The sequence below is a fragment of the Heterodontus francisci genome, chromosome 16 (assembly GCF_036365525.1).
Source record: "Heterodontus francisci isolate sHetFra1 chromosome 16, sHetFra1.hap1, whole genome shotgun sequence".
Taxonomy (NCBI): domain Eukaryota; kingdom Metazoa; phylum Chordata; class Chondrichthyes; order Heterodontiformes; family Heterodontidae; genus Heterodontus; species Heterodontus francisci.
The window spans coordinates 89,167,793-89,186,842 of NC_090386.1; the positions used below are offsets into that span (position 1 = coordinate 89,167,793).

General features: G+C 44.7%; 1 protein-coding gene across 1 annotated transcript in view; it reads left to right on the forward strand.

Moving 5' to 3' along the window:
- The window catches only part of LOC137378320 (deoxynucleoside triphosphate triphosphohydrolase SAMHD1-like), a 63,608-nt gene that overhangs the window by 15,699 nt on the left and 28,859 nt on the right, over positions 1–19,050 (forward strand). Inside the window, exons 6-7 of the mRNA XM_068048580.1 lie at positions 8,546–8,664; positions 13,882–13,952. Coding sequence (XP_067904681.1) covers positions 8,546–8,664; positions 13,882–13,952 — 190 coding nt within the window. The remainder of the gene's footprint in view (positions 1–8,545; positions 8,665–13,881; positions 13,953–19,050) is intronic.

Consider the following 19,050-nt stretch of genomic DNA (forward strand, 5'->3'; position numbering starts at 1 on the left):
AATGGATTTCAATGTAGACAGGTATGAGCTCATTCACTTTAGACCTACAAGGATAGGACAGAGTACTTTCTTAATGGTTAAAAGCTAGAAGCAATGATGATCCAAAGAGACTTCATCGCCCATGTACATAGATTCTTAAAATGTCATGAATAGGTACAGAAAATAATCAAAAAGGCTAATGGAATGTTGGCTTTTATATCTGGAGGAATAGAATACAGGGGGTAGAAGTTATACAACAGGTATAAAATGCCCTATTTATTCCTATTCTGGGCACCACACATTGGGAAGGCTATATTCACCTTGGGGTGAGTGCTATATAGATTTATCAGAATGATACCTGAACTCCAAGGGTTAAACTTACGAGGCGAGATTACACAAACTAGAGTTGTATTCCCCAGATTTAGAAGGTTAAGGGGTGATTTTATTAAAGTTTTCAAGACATTCTTTTTTTCTTCTTTTGGGCCTCCTTATCTCGAGAGACAATGGATACGTGCCTGGAGGTGGTCAGTGGTTTGTGAAGCAGCGCCTGGAGTGGCTATAAAGGCCAATTCTAGAGTGACAGGCTCTTCCACAGGTGCTGCAGAGAAATTTGTTTGTCGGGGCTGTTACACAGTTGGCTCTCCCCTTGCGCCTCTGTCTTTTTTCCTGCCAACTACTAAGTCTCTTCGACTCGCCACATTTTAGCCCTGTCTTTATGGCTGCCCGCCAGCTCTGGCGAACGCTGGCAACTGACTCCCATGACTTGTGATCAACGTCACAGGATTTCATGTTGCGTTTGCAGACATGAAGCGGAGACATGGACGGCCGGTGGGTCTGATACCAGTGGCGAGCTCGCTGTACAATGTGTCTTTGGGGATCCTGCCATCTTCCATGTGGCTCACATGGCCAAGCCATCTCAAGCGCCGCTGACTCAGTAGTGTGTACAAGCTGGGGATGTTGGCCGCCTCGAGGACTTCTGTGTTGGAGATACGGTCCTGCCACCTGATGCCAAGTATTCTCCGGAGGCAGCGAAGATGGAATGAATTGAGACGTCGCTCTTGGCTGACATATGTTGTCCAGGCCTCGCTGCCATAGAGCAAGGTACTGAGGACACAAGCCTGATACACTCGGACTTTTGTGTTCCGTGTCAGTGCGCCATTTTCCCACACTCTCTTGGCCAGTCTGGACATAGCAGTGGAAGCCTTAAGAGGAGCATTAAGAGGAACAAACAGGATAGATGGAGAGAAAATATTTCCACTGGTTGGAGAGTCTAGGACTAGGGGACATAGTCTAAAAATTAGAGCCAGGTTTTTCTGGCATGAAGTTATGCAACACTTCAAAGGTTGGTAGGAGTTTAGAACTCTTTTATTCAAATGGCAATTGGTGCCAGATCAATTGTTAATTTTAAATCTGAGATTGATAGATTTTTCTTACTCAAATGTATTAAGGAATATGGAGCAAAGATGGGTATATGGAATTCTATCACCAATCAGCAATGATCTCATTGAATGGTGGAAGAGGCTACGTGGTCGACAACTGTTCCTATATTCCTGTATGTTACTATCACTCTCCTGTGAAGCATCTTGGGACATTTTACTACATTGAAGGCACTATCTAAATTCAAGTTGCTGATGCACACTTCACATTTTCTGGTGCGGTCTACTAGAATGGGTCTGAGTGAATCCACAATCTCATATTGATTTCATAGAATCAAAAAATTATACAGCCCAACGAGCCTGTGCCAGATCTTTGGTAGAGCTATCCAATTAGTTCCATTTCCTGCCCTTTCCCCATAGCCCTGTTAATGATTTCCATTCAAGTATTTATCTAATTCCCTTTTATTGTGACGAAAGGTCATGGACCTGAAACATTAATTCTGCTTCTCCCTCCTCAGATGCTGCCTGAGCGGTTGGGTATTTCCAGCATTTTCTGTTTTTATTTCAGATTTCCTGTGCCTGCAGTATTTTGCTCTTTTCCATTATATTAAAACTGCTCCTACTGCCCTTTTAGGCAGTGTATTCCCGATCATCACAACTCGCTGTGTTTCTTTTTAAGAAGTTTCCTCTTGCATCTAATTCTTTCGCCATCACCATAAATCTGTATCCTTTGGTTACTGACCCTTCTGTCACTGGAAACAGTTTCTCCGTATTTACTCTGCCAAATCTGTTCATGATTTTGAACACCTCTATCAAATCTCTTAACCTTCTCTGCTCTAAGGAGAACAACCCCAGAGTCTCTAGTTTCTCCACATAACTGAAGTCACTTATCTCTGGTACTATTCGAGTAAATCTCTTCTACACCCTTGACGTCGTTCTTTAAGTGTGGTGCCTAGAATTGTACACAATACTCCAGTTGAGGCTTAGAATCATAAAATCCTACAGCACAGAAAGAGACCATTCAGCCTGTTGTGTCTGTGCCAGTTCTTTGAAAGCCGTCTAATTTAATCTCACATCCAGGTGAACAGGACTTGGTGTGAGTTAAGACATGTGCAACATAGTTTTGGATGACCTCAAGTTTACAGAGGGTAGAATGTGGGAGACCAACCAGGAGTGCATTGAAATAGTCAAGTCTAGATGTAACAAAGGCATGATTGAAGGTTTCAGCAGCAGATGAACTGAGGCAGAGGTGGAGTTTGGTGATGTTACAGTGGTGGAAATAGGCGGTCTTATTGATTGATCGATATGTGGTTGGAAGCTCATCTTGCAGTCAATTATGACACCAAGGTCGCAAACACTCTGGTTTAGTTTTAGACTGTTGTCAAGGAGAGGGATGGAGTCGGTAGCTAGGGAACAGAATTTGGAGTGGGGACTAAAGATAATGTCTTCAGTCTTCCCAATATTTAACTGGAGTTAATTTCTGTGCATCTAGTACCGGATGTTGGATAAGCTATCTGATAATTCAGCAATGGGGGAGGAGTTGCGAGAAGTGGAAGTATCTAGCCTTTGGCCCTCTGCTCAGCTCGACATTTCTGCAGCTACTGATTTTCTCAACTGCACCCTCACCTCCACCTTTGATGCCATAGTCCTCACTAAAACCATTATTCTCTCTCACCTTGGTTGTTCCTCAGGAACAGCCCTCATCTCCAGTCCCTTAAGTCCAAGGGATGCAGACTTGAATGGATTTTAATTGCGCCACCATTGGTGGCTGTGCCTTCAATTGCTTGGGCCTTAAGCTCTAGAATTCCCTCCCTGCACCTCTCCGCCTCACTACCTTTCTTACCTCTTTTAAGACTCTCCTTTGAACCTATCTCTTTGACCAAACTTTTGGCCAGCTGCCATAATATTGCCTTATGTGGCTTGGTGTCAAATTTTGCTTTACAAGGCTCCTGTGAAGCACCTTGGGATGTTTTATTACATTAAAGGTGCTTATATATATATATGTTCATCTCATTGCTGTTTGTGGGATCATGCTATGTGCGAATTTGTTGCTGCATTTCCGGCATTCCAGTAGTGAAAATTCTTCAAATGTAACTTTTTAGCTGTGAAATGATTTGGGACATGGTGTGTAGATGGAAAGCTCTCTGTATAAATACAGGTTCTTTCTTATCAAAATCTTATGAGGAAGTTTGGATACAGATTTATTATTTTGATTCTCCTGGATTAAAACCCTGAATTTCTGTAAAGGTAGATCCAGGCCTACACTTCAAGTGCTTTACAAAAATATACATTTAACTGTCAGATCAGATGTAATGGTTTTCCATGCAGCCATCTTTCAAGCTGTCTGTATTGTAGCCAGTTTACAAGCTTTCATATCTCATTGGCAAAAGAAATAAAAAATAGACTTGCATTTATATAGGGCCTTTCACCTCAGGACGTCCCAAAGCGCTTTACAGCCAATTAAGTACTTTTGAAATGTAATCACTTTTGAAAGTTGAAAATGTGACAGCTAATTTGAACATGGCGGGCTGAATTTTATGGACCCCCCCTAGGGACGGGAACAGAGGTGGGGGCTGTAATTAGAAGCCTTTATGTTGTCTGATGCAACATGAATGAGATGTGTGGAGTCCAGTTAGTTGAAGATCTCAAACAGGTTTATGAAACAGCCAACTATTATATACAGAACAGAGCTAACTATTTACAGCCTCCTGGTATTACAGTAGCAGAGTGACTCGGGCTGCGAGTCACATGACTGTGTCCTGGCACTTAGCTCATTAGCATACTAAGATTTTAAAGGGACATCACTCTTAAAGGCAATCACACAATGGGGTGGGGCCCATAAAATTGTGTGGGAAGGTGGGGGGTGGAGTGCCTGTCGCCTTCCTAATGCCTTGGAATTGAGTAAAACAAGGTGGCCTCCCTGCGGACATATCAGGTGTCCTCCATGGACAATCTGTGGCCCATGGAGGACCCCTGGTGTCAAAGGGTGCCCCTCCGCTGTCCTTCTGGACTGACCCTAGCAACCTCATCACACTTACCTTGGGTCCAGGTCTCCAGCGCTGGGCCTGGTCCTGGGCCTCTTGTAATGCCGGCAGTGGCCATCACTCACAGTGGTGCTGCCAATACTACTGAGCTGCTGGCCCTCTGAATGGCCGGCAGCACGTGGAGGCGAGATTCCCATCCTTAAAGCGATGGGAACCCTGGTGCTGAGCAGTTAAATGCCTGAGATCCGCTAAATAGAACCGAGGGAGCATCTCCAAAAGGCCAAGACGTGGTTCCCCTCGCCTTTTGGGCCTGGTGTCAGTACCCCTGCCAGCTCCATCAAATCCAGCCCAGCAAGTTACCCACAAATAGCAATGCAGCAATGTGTTTTTGATGTTGGTTGAGGGATAAATATTGACCAGGAAACTGAAAGTTGGAAGATAGAAACACAGAATAATATACGGCACAGAAAGAGACCATTCAGCCCATCAAGTCTGTGCCAGCCCAGAAAGAGCTATCCAGTCAAAACCCACTTTCCAACTCTTTGTCTTTAGTCCTATAGTTTACGGCACCTCAGGTACATATCCAAGTATTTTTTAAATGCGATGAGGGTTCCTGTCTCTACCACCCTTTCAGGCAGTGAGTTAGGAACATAGGAGCAGGAGTAGGCCATTCAGCCTGCCGAGCCTGCCCCACCATTCAATATGATTATGGCTGATCATCCACTTCAATGCCTTTTTCCCGCATTATCCTCATATTCCCTTATGTCATTTGTATTTAGAAATCTGTCAATCTCTGCTTTAAACATACTGAATGACTGAGCTTCCACAGCCCTCTGGTGGTTGAGAATTCCAAAGATTCACAACCCTCTGAGTAAAGAAATTTCTCCTCATCTCTGTCCTAAGTGGCTTTCCCCTTATTTTGAAATTGTGTCCCTTGGTTCTAGGGGAAACAACTTAGCTGCATCTACCCTGACTATCCCTTTAAGTATTTTGTAGGTTTCAATGAGATCACCTCTCATTCTTTGAAACTCTAGAGAATACAGGCCCAGTTTCCCCAATCTCTCTTTGTAGGACAGTCCCACCATCTTGGGAACAAGTCTGGTGAACCTTCGTTGCACTCCCTCTATGGCAATAATATCCTTCCTAAGGTAAGGGGACCAAAACTGCACACAGTACTCCAAATGCAGTCTAAACAAGGTTCTATACAATTGAATAAAAACAAAATACTGCAGATGCTGGAAATCCGAAATAAAAACAAGAAATACTGGAAATACTCAGCAGGCCTGGCAGCATCTGTGGAGAGAGAAGCAGAGCCAACGTTTCAGGTCAGTTCTGAAGAAGGGTCACTAACCTGAAACTTTGGCTCTGCTTCTCTCTCCACCGATGCTGCCAGGCCTGCTGAGTATTTCCAGCATTTCTTGTTTTTATTTCTATACAACTGAAGCAAGACTTCACTACTCTTGTACTCAAATCCTCTTGGAATGAGGGCTAACATACCATTAGCCTTTCTAATTGCTTGCTGCACCCGCATGCTAGCTTTCAGTGCCTTATCGACAAGGACATCCAGGTCCCTTTGTACATCTACACTTTCTAATCTCTTACCATTTAAGAAATACTCTGCACATCTATTCCACCTACCAAAGTGGATAACCTCATATTTTTCCACATTATATTCCATCTTCCACGTTCTTGCCCACTCACTAAGTCTGTCCAAATCCCCTTGAAGCCGCTTTGCATCTTCTTCACAACACACATTCCCACCTAGTTTTGTCTCATCTGTGAACTTGGAAATATTACATTTGGTCCCCACATCCAAATCATTGATATATATTGTGAACAGCTGGGGCCCAAGCACTGATCCCTGTGGTACCCCAGTCGTCACAGCCTGCCAATGCGTGAATGACCCATTTATTCTGACTCTCTGCTTTCTGCCTATTAACCAATCTTTAATCCATGCCAGTATATTACCTCCTATCCCATGTGCTTTAGTTTTGCGAATGAACCTCCTGCGGGAGACTTTATCAAAAGCCATCTGAAAAATCCAAGTATACCATGTCCACCAACTCCCCTTTATCAATTCTATTAGTAACATCCTCAAAAAACTCCAACAGGTTCGTCAAACATGATTTCCCATTCATAAATCCATGTTGACTATGCCCAATCAGATCATTATTATCCAAGTGTCCATTTATCACATTATTTAGAATAGATTCTAGCATTTTCCCAACGACTGATGTAAGGCTAACAGGTCTGTAATTCACTGTTTTCTCTCTCCCTCCCTTCTTAAATAGTGGGGTGACATTTGCAACCTTCCAATCTGCAGGAACCACTCCAGCATCTATAGAATTTTGGAAGATGTTCATCAATGCGTCCACTATCTCCATAGCTACCTCTTTCCAACACACTGGGATGTAGAATATCAGGTTCTGGGGATTTATCAACCTTCAGCTCCATTAATTTCTCCAATACAACCTTCTTACTAATATTACTTTCCTCCAATTCCTTATTCCCCCTAATCCCTTGGATCTCTAATTCTGGAAGATTTCTTGTATCTTCCTCAGTGAAGACAGACACAAAGTAATCATTTAGCTTCTCTGCTATTTCTCAGTTCCCCATTATAAATTCTCCTGACCCTGCCTGTAATGGACCCACATTTGTTCTAGAGTTCCAGACACCCACCACCTTCTGGGTGATAACATTACTCCTCACTCCCCTCTAATCCTTCCAACAATTACTTTAAATCTATGACCCATGGTTATTGACCTCTTTACTAACAGAAATAGGCCCTTCCTATCCACTCTATCTAGGCCCCTCAAAGTTTTATGCATCTCAATTAAATCATCCCTCAGCCTCTTCTGTTCCAAAGAAAACAAGTACCCAGCCTATCCAATCTTTCCTCATAGCTAAAATTTCCATTCCTGGCAACATCTTTGCCTGCATCTCTCTTCCTCTCTCTAAAAACCACTCACTCATTTGCCTGGCCTGCTTCACATCTCTCTCTCGCTCTCTCTTGGCTGGACTGCCTCAACTCTCACACGCTCTCTCTTTGACTCACAAAATAACTCACCTGTCTGGTTTCCTTCACCTCTCTCTCTTTTACACTTAGTCTCTCACCTGGACTGGCTCACCTCTCTCTCCATTACACTCTCACTTCTTTCTTTCTTTTCCTTTCATTGACTCTCTCGCCTGGCTTGTGTCTCTCTCTCTTACACTGTTGCCTAACCTGCCTCATCTCTTTCTCTATATCCCGCCTGGAATGGCTCACCTGTCCCACTCTCTTTCAGCCTCCCAATAACTGTCTCACTTGCTGTGCCTTGTGCCACACTCTCTCCCTCTCTCGTACTCCCTCTGTTGCCTGGACATCTTCAGATGCTTCACATCCCCCACACCCTCTCACACTATCTCGCCTGACCGCTCTCTCTCTGACTCTCAATCACTGTCTCACCTATCCTGCATTACCTCTCTCCTTCGATTCACTTCAAAATAGTGTCACGTGACCTGTTAAATCCATCTTCAAGGGCAAGCGGGGCCTTGATGTAATATTTTATCCGAAAGATGGCACCTCCAACAGTGCAACACTGTTGGCACTTAGATTTTCATGCAAAATTCTCCAGAGTGGGATTTGAACTCAAAGCCTTCTGACTCAGATGTGGGAGAGCTGCCCACTGAGCTACAGCTGAACAATTATACCAGAACTGGTGGTGGGTGTCTAGAACTCACTGCCTGAAAGGGTGATAGAGCAGAAATCCTCATCGTATTTAAGGAAGTACTTGGATATGCACTTTAAGTGAAATAACCTACAGGGTCATGGACCAACAGCTGGAAAGTGGGATTCAGCTGGATTGCTGTTTTATTGGCCAACAGACACAATGGGCTGATTGACCTACTTTTGTGCCATAAAGTTTCCATGTTTCTATGTTTGCAAGAAATTGGGTGTTGAAAATTTGGAGCTGTTTGTAATTAGATGATTTTCACCAGTAAAATCTACATATTTTTACTGTATTAAAAACTCTATGACAGGTGATGTATAAAGATAGAAGCAAAATACTGCAGATGCTGGAAATCTGAAATAAAAGCAGAAAGTACTGGAAATGCTCAGCAGGTCTGGCAGCATCTGTGGAGAGAGAAACAGAATTAATGTTTCAGGTCTGTGATCTTTCATCAGAATGGGCATCCTTGTTTAAATTCTCTCTTCTTGCCCTGCAGTGTGGCATACCTGTTGATACGAGCTCTAGCTGAGCGGGAGAGGGACCGAAAACTGGAACTGAAGATTGACCAACGAGACATACTGTGTGTGCAGATTGCAGGACTTTGCCATGATCTGGGTGAGTGAGCAAATCTGTAAGAGCTGGTAGAGCAGAATCCTCCATGTATGTGGTTTTAAAGCAAGATTATCACAACATTTATTTGCTTCAAGACTTGGGTTTAAAATGAACTTGGATGAAAGTTTCTTATCCAAAGTGCCCAATAAGTGAAGGCATCACCCAGTGTAACAGTAAGTTGTATCAGATTGAAACAACAGCCTGACATAGTCATACTACTGAATCATACCTTATAGCCAATGTCCCAGACGCTTCCATCATTATTCCTGGGTACAGACCCACCAGAGGTGGCAACACAGTGGTATACAGTCAGGAGGGAGTTGCCCTTGGAGTCTTTATCATTGACTCCTGACCCCATGAGGTCACATGGCATCAGGTGAAACATGGGCAAGGAAACCTCCTACTGATGACTTCCATGTTGATCATTACTTGCAGGAAGCACTGAGGGTAGCAAGGGCACAGAATGAACTTTGGGTGAGGGACTTCAATGCCAATCACTAAGAGTGTCTTGGTAGAACTACTACTGACCAAGCTGGCCAAGTCATGAGGGACATAACTACCAGACTGGGCCTGTGGCAGGTGGTGAGGGAACCAACAAGAGGGAAAAACCTGCTTGATCTCACCCTTACCAATCTACCTGTGTAGATACATCTGTCCATGACAGTATTGGTAGGAGTGACCACCACACAAACATTTTGGAGACCAAGTCCTGACTTCACACTGAGGATACTGTCTGTCGTGTTGTGTGGCACTGCCACCGTGTTAAATGGGATAGATGCAGAACAGATCTAGCAGCTCAAAACTGGGCATCTATGAGGCACTGAGGGTTATCAGCAGCAGCAGAATTGTATTCAACTTGTAACCTCATGGCCCAGCATATCCCTCACTCTACCATTACTATCAAGCCAGGGATCAACACTAGTTCAATGAGGAGTGCAGGAGAGCATGCCAGGAGCAGCTCAGGCATACCTAAAAATGAGGTGCCAACTTGGTGAAGCTACAACACAAGACTGCATGCGTTTTAAACAGCAGAAGCAGCATATGATGGGCAGAGCTGAGCAATCCCACAACTAATGGATCAGATCAAAGCTCTACAGTCCTGCAACATCCAGTCATGTGGTGGACTGTTAAACAGCTAACCAGAGGAGGAGGAGACTCCACAAACATACCCATCCTCAATGACGGGGGAGCCCAGCACATTCATGCAAAGGACAAGGCTGAAGCATTTGTAACTATCTTTGGTCAGAAATACCAAGTGGATAATCCCTCTCGGCCACCTCCTGAGGTCCACAGCATCCCAGATGCCAGTGTTCAGCCAATTTTATTCACACCACAAGATATCAAGAAACAGCTGAAGGTATTGCATACAGCAAAGGCTATGAGCCCAGACAATATTCTGGCAATAGTACTGAAGACCTGTGCTCCAGAACAGCTACAACACTGGCATCTACCCGAAAATGTGTAAAACTGCCCAGATATATCCTGTCCACAAAAAGTAGAACAAATTCAAACTGGTTAATTACCGTCCTGTCAGTCTACTCTCCATCATCAGAAAAGTGATGAAAGGTGTCATCGACAGTGCTATCAAGCAACACTTACACAGCAAGTTCTGCCAGGGTCACTCAGCCCCAGATCTCATTACAGCCTTGGTCTAAACATGGACAGAAGAGCTGAATTCAAGAGGTGAGGTGAGAGTGACTGCTCTTGACATCAAGGCAGCATTTGACTGAGTATGGCATCAAGGAACCCTAGCAAAACTGAAGTCAAAGGGAATCAGGGGAAAATCTCCACTGGTGGAGTCATACCTAGCAGAAAGGAAGATGGTTGTGGTTGTTAGAGGCCAATGATCTCAGCCCCAGAACATTGCTGCGGGAGTTCCTCAGGGGAGTGTCCATCTTCAAATTCTTCATCAATGACTTCCCTCCATCATTAATTCAGAAGTGGGGATGTGCACTAATCAGTGTTCAGTACCATTTGTAATTCCTCAGATACTGAAACAGTTTGTGTCCACATGTAGCAAGACCTGGACAATATCCAGGCTTGGGCTGATGAGTGGCAAGTAACAGTCGTGCCACACAAGTGCCAGGCAATGACTATCTCAAACAAGAGAGAATCTGACCATCTTCCCTTGACATTCAATGGCATTACGATCACTGAATCCCCTACTATCAACATCCTGGGCATTACCATTGAACAGAAACTGAACTGGAGTAGCCATATAAATACCATAGCTACAAGAATAGGTCAGAGGCTAGGAATTCTGTGGCGAGTAACTCACCTCCTGACTCCCCAAAGCCTGTCCACCATCTACAAGGCACAAGTCAGGAGTGTGATGGAATACTCTCCACTTGCCTGGATGGGTGCAGCTCCAACAACACTCAAGAAGCTCGACACCATGCGAGACAAAGCAGCCTGCTTGATTGGCACACCATCCACAAAAATTCACTCCCTCCACCACCAGCACAGAATGGCAGCAGTGTGTACCATCTACAAGATGCACTGCAGCAACTCACCAAGGCTCCTTTGATAGCACCTTCCAAATCCACAACTTCTATTGCCTAGAAGGACAAGGACAGTAGGTGCATGGGAACACCACCACCTTCAAGTTCCCCTCCAAGCCACACACTATCCTGACTTGGAACTATATCACTGTTCCTTCCAGGGTCAAAATCCTGGAACTACCTCTGTAACAGCACTGTGGGTGTACCTACACAACAAGGACTGCAGTGGTTCAAGAAGGTGGCTCACCACCACCTTCTCAAGGGCAATTAGAAATGGGCATCAAATGGTGGCCTAGCCTGCAATGGCCATAAAAGAATTTTAAAGAAAACGTTCTAGGTTTGATTTCCTGTCTGTGGAGGCTTCAGTTTTCCTGCGTAATATTCATCCAGGACTCATGACTGATATCTAGAGACTACTGTCAGAAGATTGTAGGTCTGCTGGTTTCTTCAGTATCCCAGTAAGAATTAGTAGCTTTGGGAAATGAAGAGGGAGAAGGGACGTAGAATCAAATCACTGTCCATTCCTCTATGGTTTTGTGGAGCATTGTGAAATGTTGATTCATTGGACAGCCTCGTCCTTTTACAATGTGCGATTCTATATTAGGACTGACTTCAAGCTTAGCAAAATCTAACAGATTATTAACCTGTAGGGCTATCCCCCTCCCCTCCACCAGTTGGACTGACCTTCCAGCCTACCCTTAGGGCTGAATTTTATGTTGCCTCTGCCATAATTGGCAACGGTCGTAAGAAATGGCAGCCGCACGCGCGGGCTTTACTCCACGAAGGGGGTGGGCAGTCCGTCCCCAGCAACAGCATCCGGTGCCGCTATGCAGGCGCCGACAACATTTTTAAAGGGCTTCCAACCCTAACATTTACTTTAAATTTTTAAAGGAGTAGGAATTTTAGATTTAATGTAAAAAAATTAAAGCAATGTTTCTATCCGCTCTCCCACTCCCCACCCAAATCCACTTAGTTAATTCCTTGTCCTCTAACCCCCCCATAATCCTTATCTTCTGTACCCCCCCCCCTCCCCCACAAAGTTCATTAACTTTTGGCTGCATTTGCTGACAATTCAACCACTAGGTGGCGCAGCACTTGTACATGCACAAATGCAGCCTAATGCACTGTAATGTCACTGACTGCAAAGTTTTTAGCAGCTGCCAGGACTAAAGATGGTTCTGCTCAATTTATCACAAAAAATGAAATTCATTTGCTGCAATCCCACACCACCCCCAACAATATCCCGCTTCTCTCCCCGGCGCTGCCTTCCATGCCCATCTGCTCGCCATTTGCTCCTGGCCTCAACCCCCTCACACTACCTGTTCATCACTCGCTCTCCCTTGCTGCTTCATCCCCATCAGCTGCTCATTCCGCTCACCACTTCAAACCCCCCTCCCGGCCCTCGTTGGCCACTCGCTCCAGGTCACAACGCTTCATCGCCACCCTCCCCCCACCCCCCCCACAACCTGTGCTTCCTCCCACCACAAGGCCTCGCTGCTGCCAGCAATTTCAGGCTGGGCCTCTCCCAGAGGCATTTTCCGGGCCCCCCTGCCACAACGCCCGATGTCGGGGGCCCTTTAAAATCCAGCCCAGTGTCTGATCCTTGTTTGTATCTCTTTTCATGACTGAGAAAATTGAGTGCTTGTTGTAACAAGAATTCAAACAGTCGATTCTCCCAGTTTTTGTACAATGTCACTTTAAATGCCAAAGATTATATGACCATTCCGAGCATACATTCTATGTGAGTTGCAAGACCTCACAATAAGAGGAACATTGACTATTTGATTTGTATAAAACCCTCAAACAACAAAAGGTTCTGACCATCCACCTTGCCAAGCATCAAGCAGGGAATTGCATACTGGCCTACTACCGCACTTGGCCACAGATTTCATTTCCTGCTTCTACATATCCATAGCAGCCACTGGTTTTTCCAAATGCATATTTATTTTAGATGATTTTGCAGTTATTATCCCCATGTATGTGGCCATTTTCCTTTTTAAATGGCCATATCCCTTTTAATGTACCCACAGTGGTGCAATGGTTAGCACCACAGCCTCACAGCTCCAGCGACCTGGGTACTGCCTGTACGGAGTTTGCAAGTTCTCCCTGTGACAATGTGGGTTTCCGCTGGGTGCTCCAGTTTCCTCCCACAGCCAAAGACTTGCAGGTTGATAGGTCAATTGGCCATTGTAAATTGTCCCTAGTGTAGGTAGGAGAATGGTGTGGATGTGGTAGGGAATATGGGATGAATGTAGGATGAGTACAAATGGGTGGTTGTTGGTCGCACAGACTCGGTGGGCCAAAGGGCCTGTTTCAGTGCTGTATCGCTAAATAAAAATAAATAAATGAATAAAAAAGCAATGTCGGCAGCCCTTTGATAAGTCGACAAGTGAAACTTTGGTCTCAAGCTGGGTATTGACATGAAAATTTCAATCTTAGATGCTCAAATGCAGTGTAAAGGAATGTCTCTATTTAACCTGCCATCCAAAACCTGGCTAGATCATCCCAAGAAATGTGTGAAAAGTGTATAGTTGGAGCAGTTAAAATAAGAATGAGGTTTAAACTTGGATCTTGTGCTTAGCAATAGCAACATTCCTACATAGCTAGGATGAAATCAACATAAGGTGATACATCAGAATATGAACTTCTAAAGTCAGTCTAGATAGCACATAATTAACTTATTAAACTATCAATATTGACACATATTTTATTTTCCCAGGTCACGGGCCATTTTCACACGTGTTTGATAGATTATTTATCCCCCATGCTACAAATGGTTCACAATGGAAGGTAATGCTACCTGTAGAGTCTGGGTAACGCTGAGTATTACAAGAAATGATGGATTTAGCTGGAAGTCATTATCATATAAACAGGGTAATATCTTTGAAGAAGTTTGATGGAAATTAGATCACTTGTCCAAAACTCTGTGGCTCGTATCCTAACTTACAATGCCTGCTCACCCATCACCCCTGTGCTTGCTGACCTACTGGTCCGTCATCATCTCAATTTTAAAATTCTCATCCTTGTGTTCAAATCCCTGCGTAGCCTCACCCCTCTTTATCACTATAGCCTCCTCCAGTCCTGAAATGCTTTGAGATCTCTTCACTTCTTCAATTCTTGCCTGTTGCACATCCCTAATTTCCTTTGCTCCACCACTGGTGTCTGTGCTTTCAGCTTTCTAAGCTGTTAAGCTTTGGAATTGTCTCCCTAAACCTTTTTTCCTTCTCGACCTATCTCTCCTCCTTTTAAGTTGCTCTTTACAACCAACTCTTTGCCTGTATGTGGCTCAGTATTTTGTCTGGTAACTCTCCTGTAAGCACCTTGGAATGTTTTACCATGTTAAAAGCCCCATATAAATACACAATGTTGTGTGACTTAAAAAATGCTGGGTGCAAAATTTAGGAAAACATTGCAATCCTAAGCACATGTCATACTCATTGGCTTTCAACTCAATGTGAACATTTTAGCAAAACCTATGGGAGTAGAAATTTGTTTGCCTCAAGTGAAGCTACGGAGGCCTACAGCCATTTCCCAGGCGCGAGGCACCGCTGGCTGTTATCTGCATGGCCTGTGTGTTATTTCTGGGGGAGAAGGGTGCATGCAGGTCCATTCCCTGCATACGCTGGAAGATTTTGAATCGATGCTATTATGACATCGCACAGCCCAACTGGCTGATTTGATGCCAGGATTCCAAACTTGGGCAAGATGGGTCCTGCAGTTGGGTTACTTAAAGGGCCAGGCACCCAAATTGCAAGTAAGGTAATTTTTTGGGAATTTTTTCTATTGCGAAATGTCTAGAAAGACTGTGGACTGTTTCTGGAGGTGCTGTGCTGAATTCATGGAGTGTTGCTGTATCCTCACAGTGGAGGCATGGAGGAAGAGGGGTAGATGACTTGTCCACATAAAAGTTGCAACTATCAGTGTGATTGCACTGTTCTATATGCACACACGTCAGCACTGTCAATGTGATTGCACTGTTCTCTAGGTTGCAACAGGTGTGAGGGCGGCAGTGGCAGTGGCAGTGCCTCTAGTTTGTAGGATGATAGAGAGATGGAGCAGAGTTTACGGAGAGGTGAAGCTCTGCCAAGTTGGAGTGAACCCCTCCATGCTCATTGACAGTGACAGGAGGCTGTCTGGCAGGCCAACCATTGCATCCAGCATCTCGGTGTGCATGCCCATCAGCGCTCTCTGTATGCTGCTCCATTGAGGTCCTCATCCATGTCCTCTGCAACAATACTCATCTGCAACCTTGCCCTCCAGTGAGCTAGCAACACAAAGCATCCTTCACTGCTACCCTGACCACTCATGTCCAGATGACTCACCAAGTGCTGATCTCAACTCTAAACTAGTTTCCAAGGTATGTGCAGTACCAATATCTGACTAGGCCATTTTCTGAACTGGCTAGACATCCAACGAGATTATGGCTAATCTGTGAACTAACTCCATAGACCTACTTTTGTCCATATCAGTTGTTATCTTTAAATCTGAGATTGATAGACCTTTGTTAACAAAAAGATATGGGCAAAGATGGGTCTATGGAGTTAGGTCATAGATCAGCCATAATCTCGTTGGATGTCATTGAGTTGAAAGTCAATGAGTTCCAAATTTCTACCATTCCTTGTGCATAGAAGTTTTTTTAAACTAAATTTCACTCCTGAAAGGTCTGACTCTAATTATTAGACTATGCCCGCAGTCCTAGACGCCCCAACAAGCGGTAATAGTTTCTCTCTATTTACCCTATCTCTTCCCCTTACATATGCCTTAACTTTTTAAATTCCAGGGAATACAACCCTAGTTTGCTTAATCACTCCTCATAATTTAACCATTGGGGTCCAGGAATCATTCTGGTAAACCTATGCTGCACTCCCGCCGATATATTCTTCCTTAGGTGTGGTGTCCAGAACTGCTCATGGTATTCCAGGTGTGATCTAATCAGGGCTTTTTATAGCTGAAGCATGATTACTACCCCTTAAATTCTAGCCCTCTGGATATAAAGACCAGCTTTTCATGAGTTTTCTTGGTTATTTTCTGTACCCGTTCATGACGTTTTAATGATCTATGCACCTGGACCCCAAGTCCCTTTGGACCATCACTGTTTCTAGCTTTTCAGCATTTAGAAAGTACCCTGTTCTATCATTTTTAGGTCCAAGTAGATGACCTCACATTTGCCTACATTGTTCAGGTGCTCGGTGATGGGGTTGAGTAGCAATGAGGATCAACATCCTTAGGGGCAGATGCAGAGCATTGGCATGAAGAAGACAGAGGAGAAGAATGAAAGGCTGGGAAGGCAATGGAGTCATACCCTCAGCATCGAGTTTACTGCTGAAGAAGAAGTAACTTGGGCATGTCAGAAAATCAGTGCCGCAGGATACTGCACCTATCTGGGCAGATGGCCACTGAGATTTGCGTCCTCATTGAGGAAGACCTTAGACCTCGTAGCATTGCTCACCATGGCTGGCCAATAGCCATGATAGTCATTGTGACCTTGAGCGTCTTCACCTATGGCTCTTTCCAAGCAGCAGACCTTGGTGGCCTCTCTCAAGTGGCAGCACATCATTGCATCTCGCAGGTCACTGATGCCCTATTTACGGATGCTGGGCAATACATACAATTTCAAATAGATGGGGCCTTGCAGGCACAAAGCGCAGTCATCAATTGCACCCATGTGGCCATCAAGGCGCCAAGTGAGTGGCCATTGAGATGCATCAATAGGAAGGGCTTCCTCTCCCTCAATGTTCAGCTTGTCTGCGACCACAACAAGAGCTTCATACATGTGTGCGCTCACTATCCTGGCAACTGCTATGATGCCTTCATCCTCGGGCAGTCCAGGGTGCTGCAGCTCTTCATTCCACCCCACAAACTCCGTGGATGGATTTTATGGGACAAGGGACACTCCAGCCAGGGAGTGGTTTGTTTAGTTGGGTAGTCTTCTCCTGCCACCCTCTGAAAACACTCTCTCTCTCTCACTGCCTCCAATAGCATCTCCAGGGATGCATCCGCGAACCAAGTTTGCATGATGAATGTAAATGGCTCCCATACTAATGGCTGATCTCATGCCTTTGAATCAGGCCAGCACTTTACAAGTCCCGCCTCCATCCTGCACCGGCCACTGCTAATTGGCCCCCAAACCTGCCCTGCAGCCACTTTCCAGCTGACATGGGTGAAAATTGTGGGTTGTGATTACATCCAACCCCTCCCCCACTCCCCACAAAGTGTGGGGTCAGGACCCGGAAATGGTTCCAAAGTAGGGTTCCTGACCCCAGAAACAAAATCCTGTCTCCTGTCCCTGATTCACTATCAGTTTCCTTGGCATGCTGACCTATTTCTCTTGTGTAAATACTGATGCACAATAATTATTCAGACAAATACTGACCAAACTGATGGAGCTGCCGGCTGACAAGTCCCCGGGTCCTGATGGACTTCATCCTAGGGTCTTAAAAGAGGTGGCTAATGAGGTAGTAGATGCATTGGTGTTAATTTTTCAAAATTCGCTAGGTTTTGGAAAGGTTCCATCAGACTGGAAAGTAGCAAATACAAGAAGGCGGGGGGTGGGGGGGGGGGGGGTGGGTGTGGGGGGTGAGGAGGCAGAAAACAGTTAACTATAGGCTGGTTAGCTTGATGTCTGTCGTGGAGAAGGTGTTAGAATTGATCATTAAGGAAGGTATAGCTGGGCACTTAGAAAAACTCAAGGTAATTGGGAATATTGGAGTTCTTTGAAGGGGTAACATGCGCTGTGGATAAAGGGGAGCCCGTTGACGTACTGTACTTGGCTTTCCAGAAGGCATTTGACAAGGTGCCACATAAAAGGTTATAGTGCAAAGTAGGAGCTCATGGTGTTGGAGGTAACATATTAGCATGGATAGAAAATTGGCTGGCTGGCAGAAAACAGAGAATATGCATAAATGAATCCTTTTCAAATTAGCAGGATGTGATGAGTGGAGTCCCATAGGGGTCTGTGCTGGGGTCTCAACTTCTAACAACTTATATCAATGACTTAGATGAGGGGAGTGATGGCATGGTAGCAGATGATACAAAGCTAGGTAGGAAAATATATTGTGAAGAGAACATAAGGAAGTTGCAGACCGATATAGATAGGTTGAGTGAGTGGGCAAAAATCTGGCAGACGCGGCATAATATTGGAAAATGTGAAGTTGTTCACTTTGGTAGGAAGAATAAAAAAGCAGAGTACTACTTAAATAGAGAAGCCTGCAGAATTCCGAGGTGCAGAGGGATTTAGGTGTTCTCGTGCATGAGTCACAAAAAGTTAGTATGCAGGTACAGCATGTAATAAAGAAGGCTAATGGAATGCTATCCTTTATTATGAGAGGAATTAAAAATAAAAGCAAGGATGTTATGCTTCAGTTATACAGGGCATTGGTGAGACCACATCTCGAATACTGTGTGCAGTTTTGGTCTCCTTATTTAAGGAATGATGTAAATGCGTCGGAGGCAGTTCAGAGGGGGTTTACTAGATTGATGCCTGGAATGAGCAGGTTGTTTTATGAGGAAAGGTTGGACAGACTGGGCTTGTTTTCACTGGAGTTTAGAAGAGTGAGGGGAGACTTGATTGAAGTTTATAAGATCCTGAACGGTCTTGACAAGGTGAATGTGGAAAGGATGTTTCCTCTTGTGGGTGAGTCCAGAACGAGGAGGCACTGTTTTAAAATTAGGGGCCGCCCTTTTAGGACAGAGATGAGGAGAATTTTTTTCTCTCAGAGGGTTGTGCGACTTTGGAACTCTCTGCCTCAGAAGGTGGTGGAGGCGGGGTCATTGAATAATTTTAAGGCAGAGGTAGATAGATTCTTGTTCGGCAAGGGATTCAAAGGTTATTGGGGGTAGATGGGAGTGTGGAATTCGAAACACAAACAGATCAGATCAGGCATGATCA